The 18,091-nt window shown below is 58.3% G+C and overlaps 4 protein-coding genes across 4 annotated transcripts; 1 reads left to right on the top strand and 3 right to left on the bottom strand.

Moving 5' to 3' along the window:
• Positions 1-2,084, bottom strand: BXZ73DRAFT_82262 (uncharacterized protein; the record flags this gene model as incomplete). Its single annotated transcript, XM_048023666.1, has 9 exons — positions 1-246; positions 297-445; positions 505-982; positions 1,030-1,065; positions 1,115-1,228; positions 1,281-1,601; positions 1,650-1,766; positions 1,815-1,913; positions 1,962-2,084. The coding sequence occupies 9 exons, from the start codon at positions 2,082-2,084 to the stop codon at positions 1-3; spliced, it is 1,683 nt and encodes a 560-aa protein (XP_047871933.1).
• Positions 2,085-3,325: 1,241 nt separating this feature from the next.
• BXZ73DRAFT_82261 (uncharacterized protein) lies at positions 3,326-3,764 on the bottom strand (the record flags this gene model as incomplete). Its single annotated transcript, XM_048023665.1, has 2 exons — positions 3,326-3,463; positions 3,510-3,764. 2 exons carry the CDS (start codon positions 3,762-3,764, stop codon positions 3,326-3,328), a joined length of 393 nt encoding a protein of 130 aa, XP_047871932.1.
• Positions 3,765-4,453: 689 nt separating this feature from the next.
• BXZ73DRAFT_82260 (uncharacterized protein) lies at positions 4,454-10,234 on the bottom strand (the record flags this gene model as incomplete). Its single annotated transcript, XM_048023664.1, has 20 exons — positions 4,454-4,487; positions 4,536-4,592; positions 4,636-4,702; positions 4,750-4,805; positions 4,856-4,963; positions 5,016-5,616; positions 5,668-5,801; positions 5,966-5,981; positions 6,015-6,354; positions 6,409-6,675; positions 6,891-6,916; positions 7,049-7,262; positions 7,318-7,790; positions 7,848-9,146; positions 9,199-9,298; positions 9,357-9,372; positions 9,609-9,652; positions 9,709-9,776; positions 9,835-9,915; positions 10,216-10,234. 20 exons carry the CDS (start codon positions 10,232-10,234, stop codon positions 4,454-4,456), a joined length of 4,020 nt encoding a protein of 1,339 aa, XP_047871931.1.
• A 906-nt stretch (positions 10,235-11,140) lies between these two features.
• On the top strand, positions 11,141-14,325 carry BXZ73DRAFT_56123 (uncharacterized protein; the record flags this gene model as incomplete). Its single annotated transcript, XM_048021437.1, has 9 exons — positions 11,141-11,770; positions 11,830-12,035; positions 12,084-12,258; positions 12,299-12,435; positions 12,488-12,915; positions 12,965-13,165; positions 13,225-13,342; positions 13,391-14,088; positions 14,138-14,325. 9 exons carry the CDS (start codon positions 11,141-11,143, stop codon positions 14,323-14,325), a joined length of 2,781 nt encoding a protein of 926 aa, XP_047871930.1.
• Between the last annotated feature and the right edge of the window lie 3,766 nt (positions 14,326-18,091).

Genomic DNA, 18,091 nt, shown 5'->3' with positions numbered 1-18,091 from the left:
CTACTCAAGCGTTACGTGGGGGAGAGCGAGTACAATGGTGGTCACCTTTGGCCAGCCGATGTTGATGGTGTCGAAAAGGTCACGGGGCTCCCAGGTGGTTTCCCCAGAGCACTGCTTGTGCCCAAGCTGAAATTTTGCACAGCCGTAGGCCCCCATGATGTCGGAGAGCGAGAAGATGTCCATCGCGATGATGTCTGTGACCTTAGACGCCACGCCTTGCATCCGATGGAGCGGACCTTCATCGTCCTGAGAGACTGCGTTAGCATGTAGCATCGCACATCAGGGCGTCGGCGCACCTCTACGTATATTTTGGTCGTCAGAACCCACGGCTTGTCACCCCAGGGGATGTCCTCGTTGGCCTTGTCGAGTTTCATGTCGAAAGGCCGCAGAGCGTGCGCCGCCTGGGGCAGGCAGCGGCCGACGAAGGCCGCAAGGAGAGTAGGTGCTGATGACCAGGCAGGATGTCGGTGAGTGGGACGACTGAACACAAATGGCGCAACTTACAGATGCCCTTCACGGCAGCTTGGACCTCTGCAGCGTTGGCGCTGGCACCGGTGTAGTCGTCACGGAGGAAAAGCGTCCGAGGCCCGCGCGACGGCCCCGCGACAGCTCCACGGCCCGGGGGCTTAAGGACCCACGAGTTGACGACCTCGGATCCGACGAGCCAGGGCCGGAGGTCCCGGACGCCCTCAATGGCTGGCAGAAGGGTGTTCGTGTCGGCAGAGGGTCGCTTGGGCGAGGGCACCTCAGCGACCTTGGATGTAACCCCAGGCCCTTGGCCTGTAAGCGGGTGGGACGTAGAAGGGGTGGTCGCGACTTCCAGGAGGTCGCGAAGAACGTGTTCGGTCGGTTCCTCCTTGATCTTCACAGTCTTGAGCGGGGGCGGGCCATCGTTCTCGTCGTCCGAAGAGAGGGAGATGACGGAATAACGGCGCTTGCCAGAGGTTGTAGTAACCATGTCGCCGTCGCGAGCGAGGCCCTGCTATAGCATGAACTACTAGACACGAAGGGGAGGGGAAGAAAGCGCACCTTGCCGTAAGGACCGCTGTTCTCCTTGTTTGAGCCCTGCAAAGATATGAGCATAGGGAGACGAACGAAGGAGGGCCTGCTGTACCTGGTTCTGGGAGGCGAGATCGCTGGGGGTGTCGTCGTCGCTCTCAGCGAAAGCAAAGAGCTCATCACCGTTGTCGCTGTCGCTGATGCTCAGTAAACCCTTTAGGGGCGACTCCTACAAGGACAGCCATCAGTTCTTGTTGAGCATATACCGGATACATACACACCTTGACCGGCTTCCGAGATTGCGTAAGCTTGCGCCGAGCAGCGGCCAGCACGCTGGGAGAATCGTCCACGCTAGGCGACCTGCAGGCGGCGGACGCACGCCCAGGGCGTTGTCGGGCCTTCCAAGGAGGGACTTCGTCATCGTCGACTATGCCCCCGTTGTCCAGGAGATCCTGGAGCGACCGAGCAAGCGCTGCATCGTTCTGTGTTGTGTCTGGGGGAAACACTTCATCCTGGCTGAGCGACCGAGCGAGCAGCGCATCAGCTTCAAGCTGCTCCGGCGTGGTGCTGGTGCTCGAAGGCACCCACACAACTGGGGAGGGCTAACGAAAAGTCAGAAATCAGAACCTGGAATATAGTATGCTGCATACCGCGCGTGATTTCATGTTGGCCTTCGCCTTACCCTTGTCGATTGCCGGTTTCGTATACTTCTGAGTTAGCACCGGGCTAAGGCTGGCGCTTGAAGGGAAGTCAATGAGGGGAGAATCCTTAACGGAGGTCAGAACAGGGGAGCCGCGACAGCGAAAGACACCCACATCGCTGGAGTTGACAAGGGCGATACCCTTGCCCTTGCCCTTGCTCTTGACCGGCGTATTGGCCAGATTTTGAACAGCGGCCTTGGACACCTTGGTGAGCTATGGCATGTTAGTCAAGAGCGACACGCTAGGGACAGGGAAACGCACACGGTCGGCTTCACGCTGCGCTTCGATAGCAGCAAGCTGGTCTTCGGGGACCGGGTTTGTTATGGCCTGCTCCGCCTGTCTGGTTACGAGCTTCGGCGCGCACCCGCTACGGACGCCCAGCATACGATCGTCCGCCACTGGTTACCTTGCATCACTTATATTCTCGCGCCCGCTTCACTGTATCGCTACGCGATTGCCTCCTGGCTCCTCCCCGTCGCCTCTCCTTCCCGTCTCCCCGCTACCGCGAGCCTCTCCGAGGTCAAGCGCGTCCTCTAATCCATCCCGCCTTTCCGCTCGTCTCCGACTCGCCCGACCTCCGCGCTCCCGCGCTCCGCGACCGTAACACAATCGCGTGTCCCTACTCGGAGGGCAATCCGAGCACCCTGCACCGCGCTGTCCCTCGCGCTGGTGAGCCGACCATCCCGAACCCTCTCCCGCATTTCGCGCTCTGCTCCGGCGCCTGAGCATCAAGAGCGAAAACGCCCCGCGACCCACGACCCACGACCTCGAAGCCTCGCCGCGAGCCGTTGCTCTGCCCCGAGTGCCGAAGACCAGCCTGTGCGGACCCGCCCGCATTCGACCGCGCCCCGAGCCTGAACCCGAACTCCCTCGATCCGCCCCGACTCCACTCCCGATCCGCGTTCCGACCTGCGCGCTTCGGATCCCGCTGCCTCGTCCCCACTCCCCGTGACCCTCCCCGTGAGGCTGCTCGCGCGATCCCGCACCCGACCGACGACCGACCGACCGACCGACCGAACCGAACCGACCGAACCCGAGCCCGCCGGACTGCTGTTGCAGAAGCCCGCGATCCGAGGACGATGACGACCCATGCCGCCCACCGCTCGCGCGACGCTGCATGATCGCTCGCGCTCGTCGCCGCGCGCCCGCCTCCTCCGCTGAACCCGACGCCGTCGTCGATGACGCGCGCGCTGCTGCACTTGTCCCCGCGTCGCCCTTAGTATGGGGGTGTCTCGCGCAGTGTACGCCTGCCGCTCTCGACCCGTTGCCTGCTCCGAACCCTCGTGCGCCCCGATGTTTTTGTATTCTCTCTATCCTGCGCGCTCTTCGATATTCTGACCGACCGTACGTTTGTTACCGTACCTTACCGCACCTTCTCCGCCTTCGTGTACCCGCCTCGCTCGTGGGGTGTGTTATGGCCTGCTCCGCCTGTCTGGTTACGAGCTTCGGCGCGCACCCGCTACGGACGCCCAGCATACGATCGTCCGCCACTGGTTACCTTGCATCACTTATATTCTCGCGCCCGCTTCACTGTATCGCTACGCGATTGCCTCCTGGCTCCTCCCCGTCGCCTCTCCTTCCCGTCTCCCCGCTACCGCGAGCCTCTCCGAGGTCAAGCGCGTCCTCTAATCCATCCCGCCTTTCCGCTCGTCTCCGACTCGCCCGACCTCCGCGCTCCCGCGCTCCGCGACCGTAACAGGGTTGCGCGGAGCAATGCGGCGAGGGCCGCAAGTCTCGTCACCCTGCCCGGTCCGAGCATCGCACTGCAAGACGGTCAGGCTGGTGGGCATCAAAGAGCTCAGAACTTACGGAAATACCCATTTGTCCGGCTGTGTCGGGCTTATAGTGCATGAAAGGGCGTAGGGAATCGATACGCCCGCATTTCGGGCACAGGGGTCTCACTTCAGAATAGTTGACGAGTTCAGGAGGGAGTCGGTGCTCGAGCCCGAGCCAGCAGAGTTCTTTGAGCGCTTGACTGTACTGAGAGGAGGGGGAGCCTTGAGCGGGAAGCAGCAAGGTGCGGAATCGGTTGACCGCAGCGACACGGGCCTGGAAGTCGGTCATGGTCGAGCTGTGGGGCATACATCAGCGCAAAGCTGGGGTGGTTCTGGGGAAGGCGTACCAGGAAGAAAAAGGCTGTTGAAGGGCGAGTAGGGCAGATGATGTGGTTCTGTGAAGACATGAACGAGGGGGGAGGGTTTAAATACTCCTCAAAGAGCGTGCTCACCTCGGTCTCTAAACGGGGTTGTCCTATCTGCGTCTGGGGTCCGCGCTCCCCCCAGGAGCCTTCACCGGGAACCCAGATGAGCGCATGCTCGCAGACCTTTTGGTCTGCCCCTGTGTGTTGTCTTGGTGTCCTGGATCAGTACAAGGCTGCCAGTTTGACTTACGGGCGGCATGTGGGCGATTTGATAATACACGCCGCGGAGCAGAGACCGTCAGCGACATCACCATAAATCGAGCCACAGATCTAGGGCGCACGACTCAGACCCATACGCCTGGTTGGGCAGCGATTTAGTACAGCCCTAGACCTCAGAATATGCGAGAAACTTGAACCGCAGGATCGGCCTGTAGCCCGGAAAGGCTTATTTCAACTCCGGCGTCAAACAATGTCTGCGGTTTCATCTCACCCCCGTCGTCCTGTCGCAAGGGCCAAAGAAAATTACTAAGGACCAGCATTGGCTAGAATAATTGCCCACTCCCGCCCTCCGTCTATATTCCAACCGCCCCCACCCGGTGCACTGTGAATACCACTATTTCCGAGCCCGCTTGGCAGCGGACATATCCCTGCATGAACGTCAGATACATTGCGGCCAATAAAAACGTGCGACTCACGGGCTTTTGCCATCCGCCCTCGCCGTACGTTTGCGCTTACGCTTCCCTGGCTCCGCACTACAACGCGTTAGGAATTACTCCTGCCGACGGAAGCAGTTACCTACCCGTCAGCAGTAACAGCGGCGTCCTGTGCGGTGTTTCGATCTCCGTCATCCGGCGCAGCGCTGCTGCGATGTAAGTTTGACGCGTTCATAAGGACAGACGCAGAACCCACCTGCTCCCTGCAGCGTCCTCGCATGCCGCTCCTTAGGATCACAAGCGGCGACTGGCCTGTATCTTGAAATCAATAACAGTAAAACGGAATGCGGAAGACAACTCACATCTTGGCCTGGCGTTTGGCCCGTGCGCTGGGCTTTGATGTGAACGCCTTCGCCTGGGCGCGAGCCTTCTGGGTATTCGTCGAGGTTTTGCTGCCGGCCGGTATAACCCTGCAGTGACATGAGAATCGTAGCATCACCGGCTATGGGCAAGAGGACTAACATATTGAGTTTGGGGATGATAGCGCGCGTATTGGGCTTCGCGGAAGAGGATGTGCCGTTCTCCACGGATGCCGCTGTCACCGGCGGACGGCGAGACCGGGGTGGCACGGGCCCTTTCCTGCCCACCGATGGGGCCAACTCCGACAGCGCGGCAACAGGTATGGAGAGGCTGGAGGCATCGAGCCCATGCGCCAGTCCACTGCTGTTGGTAGGCTCGGCGGACATCACCGACCCAGCACTGGTACGAGGAGGGCCTGGGAGTGTAGGACTGTTCGAGGCCACATGGTCGCTGTCAGATGAATGCGCGGGCGTAGACGTGCCGCCCCCTGAGGTCGTGTGTTGTGAGGCAGGCGCAACGGCGCTGACTGAGTGGAAAGAGGTGGCCGGTTCTACCAACCCGGTAGCGCGTGGTGAGGTAGAAGCAACTGGCAGAGAGATCACCTGGGCTGGCAGAGGGGATTGCATCCTAGCGGGAGAGGAGTGCGAAGGCGCGATAGCGGCCCTAGACGCCGCGATGGCGGCGGTAGCCAGCCCCGACCCGCTAGCCTTTGGCAAGGCGGGTGCCCCAAGTTGGGAGGTTGCAAGCACTGCGCGCGCGGGGGCTAAAAAACGTTTAGGCCAGCGTCCACCTGATGCGAACGCAGGCAGCTCACGGTCGAAGATCCTGTGCACCCAGTGAGCGAACTCCGACTCCAGCCGGGTGGGCTGCACATCGAGACTGTCTTGCAGGGCCGCAGGAAACGAGCGGCCCGTCGGATCCTTCCCAGTAGTGGCGCTGGGTGAAGGGCTTAGTTTCAAGATTCCCAAGGTCGAACCCAACAAACTCACACCGAGATGAATAGCTGGCCCGTCTCATCAAGACCTCCTATCATGGACAGGCCGACACAGCCCGTCATTCTCTGCCATCCCTTCATTTTGGCTTGGTGGGTTGAGCGCAGCTGCACGACGTACCTGGACCAAAATTTAACTGGAAAACACGTAGTAGGGGAATTGGACTCACAACTGCCGGCGGAGTTCGTCAAGACGGTCATTGGACGCAACCGCCTGGCGTTTCTTCTCCACCTGCCGCTCGAGGAACGCCCGATCTTCCTCACCGAGGTTTTTGAACGCCCGACGTCCTCCCGGTTGAATTTAGCCATACGCTCCGGACGCGACAGGGTGAGTCCATCTGGGGCACGTCGGGTGATCGCTGTTAAGGAACTCCCTGTATGCGCCGAGTCGCGGGCGGCCTCCCGCTTGAGGTCACCCACTGGTGCGGTCGCCGATTCAGCAGACGCCGTGGACGCGTCACCGACCGGGACATTCTTCCTTACCCAGGCCTTGATGTGGTTCAATATACGCTACAAAGATCGAACATCACAATAGAGCACAGATAGACTAGTTTAAACACTCACCGAGCCTGCCATTGTCATGCGATCCTTCATCTCCGCTTCAGTTTCTGCCTGCCGACGCGGTTTTCCGCGACCCCTCTGACGCTTCTGACGTTCCAAGTACACCTGTTCAGGCTCGCCAGGGAGCAGGTGGTTGAACCGTGTCATATAACGCGTTAGTAGAATGTCACGGACGGTGTTTGCACCCGTATGTCCCACGTTGCTGCAGCGCGCTTGCACTTCGGGATCGGCAAGCTGCTGCGCAATGAACTCTTGCTCTTCGAGACGTATCTTCACCTCAGGCATGATGGGCTCGCTTGTCATGCTAGTTAGTCAAGCTGCGCTCGACTCGTACATGGACACTCACATGATGACGAGAGGGTAGGCGATTTTGGAGGTTCGAACACGGCGGTGGGGTGTGGACGGAGTGAAAAGCAGGCAGTCGGATCAGATACAACCAACGTGAAGAGCAGATGAGTTAACGAAGAGCGACGACATGGGCATACAAAGTCCGGGCTCGCCGGAGACGGGGCTGTACTAACAAAGCATTTCAAACTACCACTTCAGCAAATTACGCAAACGTATATATCAAGATATGTCGAGCTAAGCGTCGCCAAGGGAGCAGCATGGCGCACGGGCGGGACAGGGAGACGTTGGAACGTACGGATGAATGTGTCAATGTAGAACTGCGCCGCTGCAGCCTGGATGCGACTATACTCAAACGGATCACAATCTTCCAGCGCTTCAATGCGCCGGCGAGTTCCGCCGGCTGCCTCGGCCAAGTCTGCTGGACATGGAGCAGGGCTCGGAGATGTGGGCGCCCCACCTCCCATCCAGGGTCGGCTGGCGAAAGCCACAAGAAAGATGTGAACGCCGTCCTGTCCGGCTTGTTGGAGGGGAAGATGTCAAGCGCCGAACTAGGGGACCCCAGACCTCGGAGATGAGGCTCTCCCGAGACCATTGTTCCACTTCAGGCCAGTTCCGGGACCCGACGACGACGGAGTCTAGGGCGAGGAGCTCGCACCGCCAGTTGACCTCGTGGGCCTCCCAGACTAGTGTCCTCAGCAGTTCGTCGTCCTGCAGGATGTCCGTCTCCGTGACCTCCCTATCACCGAACTTGACGGCGACGCCCTTTTCGAAACGCACTAGCGAAGCACCGGCGAAGATCGATGCGACGTTCATTCGTTCCTTCGCCCGCTTGGCCTTGTGCTTTGTGTCGGCGGGCTGCTTGTGCTTTGCCGACGTCGAAGACGATCCCGAAGAGCGGCCGGTAGGGAGGGACGAGGAGGACCAGACGACGAGCCCGCGATCGCCGTGACGGCCGGGTTGACGGAACCACGCTCGCCATACTCGCCCCACAAGAGATCCCTCCAGGCTTGAATGCCCAAAGGGCGCCGTTGAGCATCCTGTCGAACAATCGGCGCTGGCAGAACTCGCGGACACGTATCAACTGGATGAGGTACCTGCTCCTCTTGGGTCGTTGGGTGAGAAGTTGTCCAGTCGGTCAAATATCCACGGCGGCGGCCAGTAGTACTTGGGAGACGTGGGTGGATGCGACAGCGTGCCAACCGAGCGGAGCGCTTCCAACCAGCACGTGCCGTATGCAACCGACAGCGATACGTAGAAGCAGCGGACGGGCTGGATCTTCTCCACGGGCCTAGCGCCGGAGAGAGCGTGGGCCTCGGCTTTTTTGGCGCCTGCTAGAGCACGAGCCGCGGGGTTCTTCGCGACCTTACGTGGGGCCGACGGCACCAAGGGGTGTGCGAGTGCTTGCGCATCGTGCGGATCGCGCGCGCCAGGGGTGGAAGTCTCGGAGCCCCTCCACCGTTTCGCCGCGCACCCGTCTTCATCTCCTGAGGGCATCGCGTCGAGGCGGGAGCCGTTGAGCAATTGCCGATGTGTGGTGTTCAGCATCATTTCGACCCACTCTCCTGGGGCGTTCAACTTTCCCTCGAAGTCACGGCGGGCCAAAACAAGTCGGGGAAAGGATGGGGTGGAGGAGAACCAAAAGGGAAGGCGCTTGAGGGACACAGACTCGTACACCGCAACGGGGGCGCTACGTTCCTGCTGCAGCCATACCGGCACACCGGCGAGATGAAGGCGCTGTGCCACGCTTGGGTTGTTCGTGTAGGCGCCCAGGACATCAAGGACTTCGAGGCGGTAGTCTTCCCCCGTGTTCAATCTTGGCAGCACCACCTGCATGTAGACGTGGATCCCCGCAAGGAACAGGATAAGGCGCTGGACGTGGGCGGCGAGAGAGAAGACGACGTCGCGGACGGCAGGTAGAAGTCGTAAGCGGTCCAGGGTGATTCGCAGGCACAGGCGTACAGCGTTGAACCTATCCCTGATGTCGGCGGGGCCTCTCGCACACTCCTCGCACGACTGGAGGACGTCATCGGCGGCGTCAACGAGTTGCTTGATGACATACTTGTCCATCACCCCGACGTGGCCGAAGTCGGACTCCGTGCGGGTCCAGTAGGATGGAAGCCAGCCCACCCAGAGAATGTCGTGCTTGGGGGCGTACACACTTGTTTCCCGCGGGATGCATGCAATGTGGATATGGGACGGATGGTATTGCTGTGGCCACCTGGATAACTCGTGTGCACCCCAAAGACCGTCATCGAATGTTTTAATCTCCTGAAATGCCAAGCCGAATTGCGGTACAAAAGTTTGATTTGGCGTCGTGAACATAGTACCGCTGCTGAACCCGTCGGAAGCGACGTATCCATCGAACGGACCGCACTCTCCCAACGGAGGGCGATCTATGAAATTCGTATTAGATTACAGATCGAGTGAATAACAAAGAACACTTACCCTTGATGTCTCGATTGGGCTGGACGCGCGAAACATAAGGGACCAATGGCCCATGTCCGCCACGAGCGTCGAAAGTGTTGGGAGTCATATATGGTAGAACCTACATTGCGGATGTAAACTTCAATAAATGCGACCAAACATCTCAACCAACAACTTACCGGGGACAGGCGATAACTAGATGGTGTCCGTGATTCAGCACAGGGCGGCAAACCAGAATCTTTGACATGTGTTAGCAATATCCCGTACAACAGCGAGTTGACATACATACCAGAAGATTATCAGAGGACGAGAAAAGGTGGAAGGGATGCAAACTTGACAGGGCGGATCGGAAAAGGGGAGCTGAAACGTCGCGCGATAAGAAAACAGCGGGGAAACATAAACATGCCCACGGTCTTACCCAGAAAACACACCACTCGTTTGAGGAAATTGAGTTTCTTGTAACCTTGAACCCGGCCTGAATGCCACGTAATCAGCGCATATCGCCACCAGCAAACGTCCTGCTCGACTCACGTTGACGAGCTTCAGGCGAAGCTTCTGGAGACTTGATGTGGCGATGTTGATCGCAGTCTTGTCAAGGGCTGCGTCATTACGGTGTTAGCGAAGAGCACGGGCGTGCAACGTCAGAGCGCTACGCACATCCGCTGGCCAGGAGACCTGGAGACACCTTGGGGACCTGTGGGGGGAGAGCAGAGATCGGTGCCCCTGGGGCGCCGACGTCTACAAACAACAGTCGACTATGTAGCCGCTATTGTCTGCTTCGACGGTGGGATGGAAGGGACGAGAGGGCTGATGTGGTGGTGGGTGGTGGATGCAGCGCCGTGGAAGGTGGGGTGATGGAGGTGAGAAGAGAGCGAGAAGACGAAGGCGCCTCTGACTCCCTGCTCTGTGGCGTGGGAACAAGAACACAATCAACAAACCCGACCGCGAGCGCGTCCAGTCAGGTGATCGTATCACTGCCAGCTGTCAAGTCCCACGCTCCTACGTTCTCCCCTTCGTTGTCGTCGTCCTCCTACTCACTCCTGTCTTCCTCCTGCATACTCCACGTCCTCCTCTTCTTGCCACTCTAACCCTGCTCCCTTTCGTCATTCCACTATCCCCTTTCCCTCCTGCGCTCTGTACCGGTCATACGATCGTGTGCGTCCGGGAGTTACTGCACCGTAGAACCTGGTTCTACAACGCATTTTCCTTCCTCGCCTTCGTACCGGTCATACGATCGTGTGCTTGTGGCGAGTTACTTTGTCGTAGAACGTGGTTCTGCGCGTCGTTCCTGCGAATTTTCCGCCTTCAACATCCTCCCCGGCTTCAACACTCGCCGCGGTAAAGGCTTACTTACTGTGCGTAACACAGCTCAAGCACCACACCCACTGCTAACCCTTGGGAACAGCGTGTCCTGGCCTTGAGACTCTCGGCTGTTCGACTCCCATTACGCCGGCCTTCTTTTTTTTTGTAACCACGTGAGTTCTACATGTTTCGGCATAACTTGCATGCGCCAAATTCAATCCCCAGAGGTCCGATGAAGTCACGCCAAGGCCTCGCATTCTTAAACACCCTCAAGCGGACGCGCACGCAAGCATTCTCTGGGGAGATCCCTGATGGCCCCCGCCCACCTCCCCCCACGGCCGTCGCCGGTCCCAGCAGAGCATGGGCTGGACTTGACAGCGATCGTCTAAACAACCCGGTCGACCTGGCCGGGATCGAGGACACTGGCGACACCGATGACGACGATGACGACGAAGACGGCGAAGACGGCGAAGACGACGAAGACGGCGATGACGACGAAGACGGCGATGACGACGGCGGCGTATACAGTGGGCCGCCTTCAAATTCAGACGTCACGGTGAACCAGTCGTCAGAGGCCAAGAAGAGAAAGAAACAGACGGTACGTCCAGCTGCCCATATGTACGAATGTATAATGACCGTGTCACAGACGGCCGCGGAACACATGGCAAACTTCCAGAACGAGTGGGCCTCCCGCGTTCAAGACGCGTTGTTAGAACGAGAGGCTGGACCCGCGGCTCCCCTGCCGTGCTCATCTTGCGCTTTCCAGATCGGCACGCGCGCGGGGGCGGCGACACACGTATACCGATGTTTTGACTGCATGTACCCGTTGCCCCTATGCATTACATGTATCGTCGCCCAACACTGCAGGCTCCCCTATCACCGTGTGGAGCAGTGGGACCCAGCCATTGGATTTTGGGACCGCGTGGGCCTTGGGGAACTGCCCTCCCCACATAACCTCGTCCTTCACCTTGGTCACGGTGGCCTTCCTTGTCCAGTTTCGCTCGCCTCACAGCAAAAAAGGGCTATGACCATCGTCGACTCGCACGGTCCGCAGACGTTTGAGGTCACCTTCTGCACGCATGCCTCCTTCGAGCAAGAGCCAATGGACGAGTCCATGCAGCTCATCCAAGCCGGGCTGTGGCCCGCGACATGGGACACGCCACGTACCGCTTTCACCATCTCAGCCCTTCGCGACTTTCATCTCCTATCCCTGCAGTCGCAAATATCCGTTCTCGACATCTGGAACTACCTCGCACGAAGCAAGGACAATATTCGAACGCACGAGATTGAGGTGAGGGTCCCTATGTTTAGTCGCGTGTGTCATCTGACGATGAGTCCACATCCAAATAGAATCGATATGCACAACTGCGGGCTTCGATGCGCCAGTACGCCTTCGTCAGGTTGACCAAGCGAAATGGAGTTGACCCGGGAGGCGAGATGGAAGCTGGAGTCCTCGCCACCCTGTGTTCCTCATGCCCGCAGCCAGGGATCAACAACACTGTCCCGGAGCCGCCGGATCTCAACGAGAAGAAGCAAGATGAGAGCGAGGATAAGAGGTGAGTTCTACGTCTTAGCCTGCGAGCCCCAGACTGATGCCGTTGTAGATACCTCGACGCCTTCTTCTATAATAAGGACGCAACCTTCTCCCAGTTTCAAAAAATGAAAGCTGTCGATCCACAGGACAAGGCTATGACACGCAACGGAGGGTTCTTTGTCCACGAGGAACAGGCGGCGGTCATTCTCAAGGATGCAGAGGCGGAAGCTCCCGCAGAGGTACGTGTCATATAAGAGCCTGTGCGCATGAGCTCACGCACTACAGGAATCCACATGCAACAAGTTCGGGGCCATGGGATATCAGCGCTATGCTGGTACTGTTTCTGGACTCCTCGCAATGACATGCTCCCGACACATGATGACGATGAGAAACAGCGTTGTCGACCTGACGAAAGGTGAAGCGTAAGTCCTCGTCCAATTGCAGATCAGTCCACAATGTTCATAATAGAGACAGGTTCAAGTACGCAGACCTCAGTGAAGCCAGTGCAATCAAGCCGTACCTCACCCTCCCGATGCTCGTCTCCGGCTACGACATCAATTGTCAATATCACCGGAATTATGACACGCGGATGGACGAGCTCATGTCTACCTGGTCGGAGCTCATGGGGTGCCTCCCCAGCGTCGCCGAGTGGGAGAAACTTCCTTACATGCTTATCGCCGTTGGCAAGTTCCACCTACCTGCCCACCAAGCCAGCTGTCGCTACAAGTTCTCTTACAACTACCTCCCCGGCGCTGCACGTACCGATGGTGAAGCGTCTGAACGGATGTGGGCTGCTATATACCAGCTAGCCACACGAATACGGGAGATGGGACCAGGATCTCGTCACGATGCGCTGAACGACATCTGGAACGACCAGAACGTCCGTCATTTGCACACAATGAGTATGTCTTGATAGGTTCTTCGGTTATTGTGCACTGACCGTCGATGAAGGTCGGGACCTCTCTGCAAGGTACAACACCAGTGAAGAGTTCATCGCAGACCTCGAGCGCCATCTTACAGCTCTCGAGGCCACATTCAGTCCCGAACGGCTTGCACAGCTCAAGGAGCAAGAGGCTGCGTTCAAACTCGCAGTAGTGGACATGGCGAATCACGACAGCCTTGAGAACATTTACGATATCAATATCGAGCAGGGTGCGTGCGTCTTCAAGCTTGTGATAGTGATGAGTATGAACGAGTGTATATCCCATCAGTGACGGATGCAAAGGATGCGACCAAAAGCCAGAAGGCGCGCAAGGCGTCGTCAACAACCCGTCGGGAGGAAAAGATCATGCAAGCCCTCGACGAGGGTGCTCGCCTTCAGGTAGAACGGTAGGTTTTCATATACTCTCCGCTTTCATGTACTCAAACGGTGTGCAGTGAAAAACTCCTCAAAGCGATTATGCTCAAGGGCAGGGTCCCGTCTAGTGTTGTGGATCAGCAAGCCGACTTTCTCAAGCGATATGCGGAGTGGTCCCCACTCTGGGACGCCCACATTCAGCCCGCATTACAAGATGCAGCCTTGATGATCTCCGAAGAGGACGCCCCCAAGACCAACTTCCCCCGACTGTCTGAAGCTGCCTGGAAGGCCCCACGCGCCAAGCGCAAGGCCTCTTTGTGGAAAGAGGTCTACAATGCCGATATCGCGCTTCCTTCTTCGTTCCATGAAACGGTACTGAAGGAGACCCCAGCTGTGCCTCTTGTGGAAGCGGAGATCAAGATTCGACGAGATGAGGCCCGGGAAGCACTCGACGAGGTCCGCACTGCACTGATCCTCTCGTTCTCTGTGAAACTTAGCAAAAAGCATGCACGGAGCAAGAGGGTGCGCACAGAGATCTCCTCTACCCTCGGATCGGCTCGCGGCGACGTGCAGGCGGCAGCACACAAGTACCGAAGGGTCGTCAAATGCCTCCTCCGTCTAGGCGTGCCACTGGATGACCCCGCAGTCCATCCGCTCGAAGAAACCGATCTCAAGGCGATGGTCATTTCGGCTCAGGGGGACCAGTCGTGGATCTGGGACAGTCTTTCAGTCGTCGACAAGGCTGGGACGGCAGCACATCAGCGGTACAAGGACCAGAGTGAGTACCCTGCCTGGATACACTACTTCAGCTGAGGTCGGGTTCACAGTCGAGAGCGTCCACTGGTTCCGCATACATGCGATGCTCACGAGGTGGCGGGAGGAGCGCAAGCTGTTGCGGCGTGAGATGTGGAGAACTGCGGTGTTCTTCGGCTTTTTCAGGCAGCATTGGTTGCAAAATGCGGAGCTGCATGAACACTCCCGCGAACGAGGCAAGGCCGCATATGCCAAAAAGTAAGTACTCCCTCCAGCACCATCAACGCCGCTGAACGTCCGCCAGGCAAGCGCATAGGTATCTTGTATTATTCGACGGCTGCAAGAAGGCCTACATGTGCCTGAAGACGCCGTTCGTGCGTCATATCTTCCACCTCCCAAAAATCGACTCATCCTTTTCACCAGACGAAGTCGGACTGGAACACCGCCCTCGGACTTCCCGACCTCGGCATCGACTAGTAGAGGTTTCCCCATCTCGCATCTCACCCATTCCAAGTCACCTGTCCCCCCTCCCGTTTACTTCCGTGCTCCTGCTTCTTCATCTGCCGCCTCGTCATCTGCGCTTCCTCCATCCACCGGCTCCTCAATACACCAAAGTCGCTTCGCGCGGTCTCGCACCATTCTCCTAGTCGTGGGCTCGGGGGAGAGGACCATTCAAATGTCCATAGTCGTCGACATCCTGACGCCCTCTTGCAGCGGCTACAACACCCCCTGGATTGCCCACGCCATCCCCTATACCCCGGCCGACATTCCTGGCGCCTCGCTCACAGCTCGCCATGCTTACGCGTACGCCGATGCGGAGGTTTCGAAAGGGGCCTTTCCCAAACCCGAACAATGTCTCGGTTCCTACGGCTACCGTCTGTAGTAAGACCATCTCGTCTCTCTCTCGTCCATTGTACATCATGTCCTCTTACCTCTGTACTCACAATATAGTATATACGCCCCTCTTCTTCTACATCCTTATGCCATACTTATCGCCTCATAGATGATACTGCTCCGGAAGGTGCCACCGCTCAGTTTCACGGAGTGGCGCCTCTCGTGCACCGCACGGACTCTCGCGACGGACTCTCGCGCACCGCACGGACTATCACGACAGGCTCACGCACGCCACATGGACTCTTGCGACGGGCTCGCGCGTGCCGCACGGACTATCACGACGGGCTCACGCGCGCCACACGGACTATCACAACGGGCTCGCGCGCGTCACACGGACTCTCGCGACGGGGTCGCGTGCGCCACACGGACTCTCGCGACGGGGTCGCGTGCGCCACACGGACTCTTGCGTGCACGAGATCGCGAGAGTGCCTGTGTTCCCCACTTAGCACGCTTTGTCTGGTTGCGCATGTCCCTCCTGCATGTACATTACTTTGGCTCAGCTTTGTCAAATATACTAGTTTTCATTTGTCATTCACGCGTGGCCCGCGACCCTCACGCAAGCCCTCGCACCTACCGCACAAAGCCATGATACGTGCGCGCGTGGTGCCCTTGCACTGCATCCTTCGCATGCACAAAGTCTCGCGCCTGCTGTCCACTCTACACCCATGCACATGCTGTGGGAGCCGCGAGCGGAGCTACGTCTTTGTACGCATTATCTTGATATCCTCTATATCTACATGCAGCCCCAGCGTGCATGGTCTACTGTGCGCGTACATCGTGTGCTTCGACTTTCAATTCATGGAATCCACACGCAAGTCTGTTCTTTTGGGTGCGCTACTCTCTTTAAAGTGCTGTGCCATATGATGAACGAATTGAGCGTATTTCTCGCACGCGTATGGCACCCCTCTCATGTGTTGTGGCCGCGTTCTGTGGAGCATTCAAAGGCTTGAGCCATGTAGAAGGTGGTATAACCTGTAAACAGCCACTCATAAACAAAGGACTATGGTGTAGTGGTGTAGATTACTCGCTACAACTGTGTAGGCCGTGGGTTCGACTCCCGCGCCTCCATTGTTTCGGGCGCTTGTAACATTTACGGGCTCCCACGCAATGGGCGCTTATTCCGGGTGCATCTGGCCCTGCCGATAAGCTGTCACAACAGTTGTAACAGGGAAATCACTGCTGCTCGCAGAAGAGGGCGAGATCATCAACATGGGATGTGATGGCTTCAAACTTGTCTCCGTGTCGTCGGAAGAAGATGCACGGGTCAGCCAGTGAGACCGTGAAGCCGAGTTCGAGTAGGATCTCGCGGAGTTTGCGGTACCACAGATGCCCGGACTGTCGAAGACCGTAGAGCGCTTTCTTGATGCGCCAGACCAAGTGTTCGAGTCCGGGTTGCGCGAAACCCGGTGGTTGCTTCACGAACGCTTCCTGATCTTCAGGGATGTCACTGTTCAAGAAAGCGCTGTCGACATCGACGACGTGGATGGCCATACCAAGCATGGCAGCTATGGCCATGAGTGCTCGCATCGCCTCAGGCTTGACGACCGGAGCATGAGTGTCGAAGAAATCGACACCCGGCTTCTGCGAGAACCCTTGGGCAACTAGTCTAGCCTTGTAGCGGATGATTCGGCCGGTAGCGTCGCGTTTCAAGGCGTAGACCCACTTGGTGCCGATTGCTGATCGTCCGCGAGGGAGGTCGACGAGTTCGAAGGTACCAAGGGCTGAGATCGATTCGAGCTCCTTCATCATCGCAGCGATCCACTCTTCAGCGTCTGACGAGTCGACTGCAGACTGGTAGGATTTCGGCTCTTCTCCAGTCGAGAGGTAACAGTGGTCTAGGAGAGCGTCAAGAAAGAGTGTTGCGTCGACCTCTTCCTCGGATTCGTTGGAGGAGTGTGGCTCGTCTCCGTTGTCGTCATCCGGACGGGTTTGCGGAGCAGCGTCTCCTTCATCCGGGACGTCCTCGACACGTGCAGCCTGGTTCTTCGTAGCTTTCAGCTCCATGATGCGTGTCGATCGTCGTGAAGGCTCGGTTCCATGCTTCTCGCGTCGAGTGCGACGTGTTCGTGGACGTGCTCCAACGTCTGTAGGAGGCGGCAGCTGAGGTACGTTTGGCTCCTCACGATGCAGTGGTAGCGGTGCACGCTCTTGTTCTGCTGGTAGCGCGTCGGCAGGCTGAGACGTGGTTGCAGTGTGCGGGCTGTTGTTCGGAGGCTCGTCGTCTCCCTCAGTAGGGTAGAAGAACGAGTCGTAGAGTGGCTCCCCCTCAGCCTGCGCGCTGTTACCACGTCGTGGCCACCCATTGATGTCTTCATGGAAGTCGACGTGGATGGACGAGTGAAGCTGCCAGGAGGACGGCTCGAGCACCCGGTAGGCCTTCTGCGTTGGTGCGTAGCCAATGAATACACCTTCGACCGCGCGTGCTTCAAGCTTGTTGCGTGAGGGAACATCACCCACGTAAACGTAGGCTCGACATCCGAAACGGTGAAGGAAAGCATAGTCTGGGGGATGTCCGAAACGCGCAGCGAACGGCGTCTTGCGACCAGGCAGCGCGGACGTAGGGTTGCGATTCTTCGTGTACACGATGTAGTTGACCGCTTCACCCCATAGAGAGAGAGGGAGTCCGGCATCGATGAGCACTGTCCGAGCGCGATCGAAAATGCTACGATTCTGGCGCTCGGCTACGCCATTCTGCTCCGGAGTGCGTGGTGACGACGTCTCAAGTCGGATGCCGGAGGAAACGCACAGCTCAGAGAAGCTGCGGTTGATGAACTCCCCGCCGTTGTCCGCGCGAATCGTGTCCAGCTTCTGTCCCGTCTCGCGCTCCGTTCGGGTAAGCCACTCCTTGAACGTGTCAAAAGCCTCGGATTTGCGGCGCAGGAAACCCACCCACACCCAGCGCGACCAGTGGTCCGTGAAGGTGATGAGGTACCGATGCCCAGACCGAGTCTGAATGGGAGCCGGTCCCCAGAGGTCCATCGAGACGAGTTGCAGGCATCGCACGGGATGCGCACCGGAAGAGCCAGAAGATGGCGGGAATGACGCGCGTGTCATCTTGCCCTTTACGCATGAGGGACAGGGTGGGTCGGGGATGCGCAGCTGCGTAGGCGTGAGCTTGATCCCAGGAAGTCGCC

This window comes from Epithele typhae, assembly GCF_022376455.1.
Source record: "Epithele typhae strain CBS 203.58 chromosome Unknown BXZ73scaffold_107, whole genome shotgun sequence".
NCBI classification, from domain to species: Eukaryota; Fungi; Basidiomycota; class Agaricomycetes; order Polyporales; family Epitheliaceae; genus Epithele; species Epithele typhae.
The sequence above is the reverse complement of the archived record's forward strand: the minus strand, read 5'-3'. Positions and strand labels throughout refer to the sequence as shown.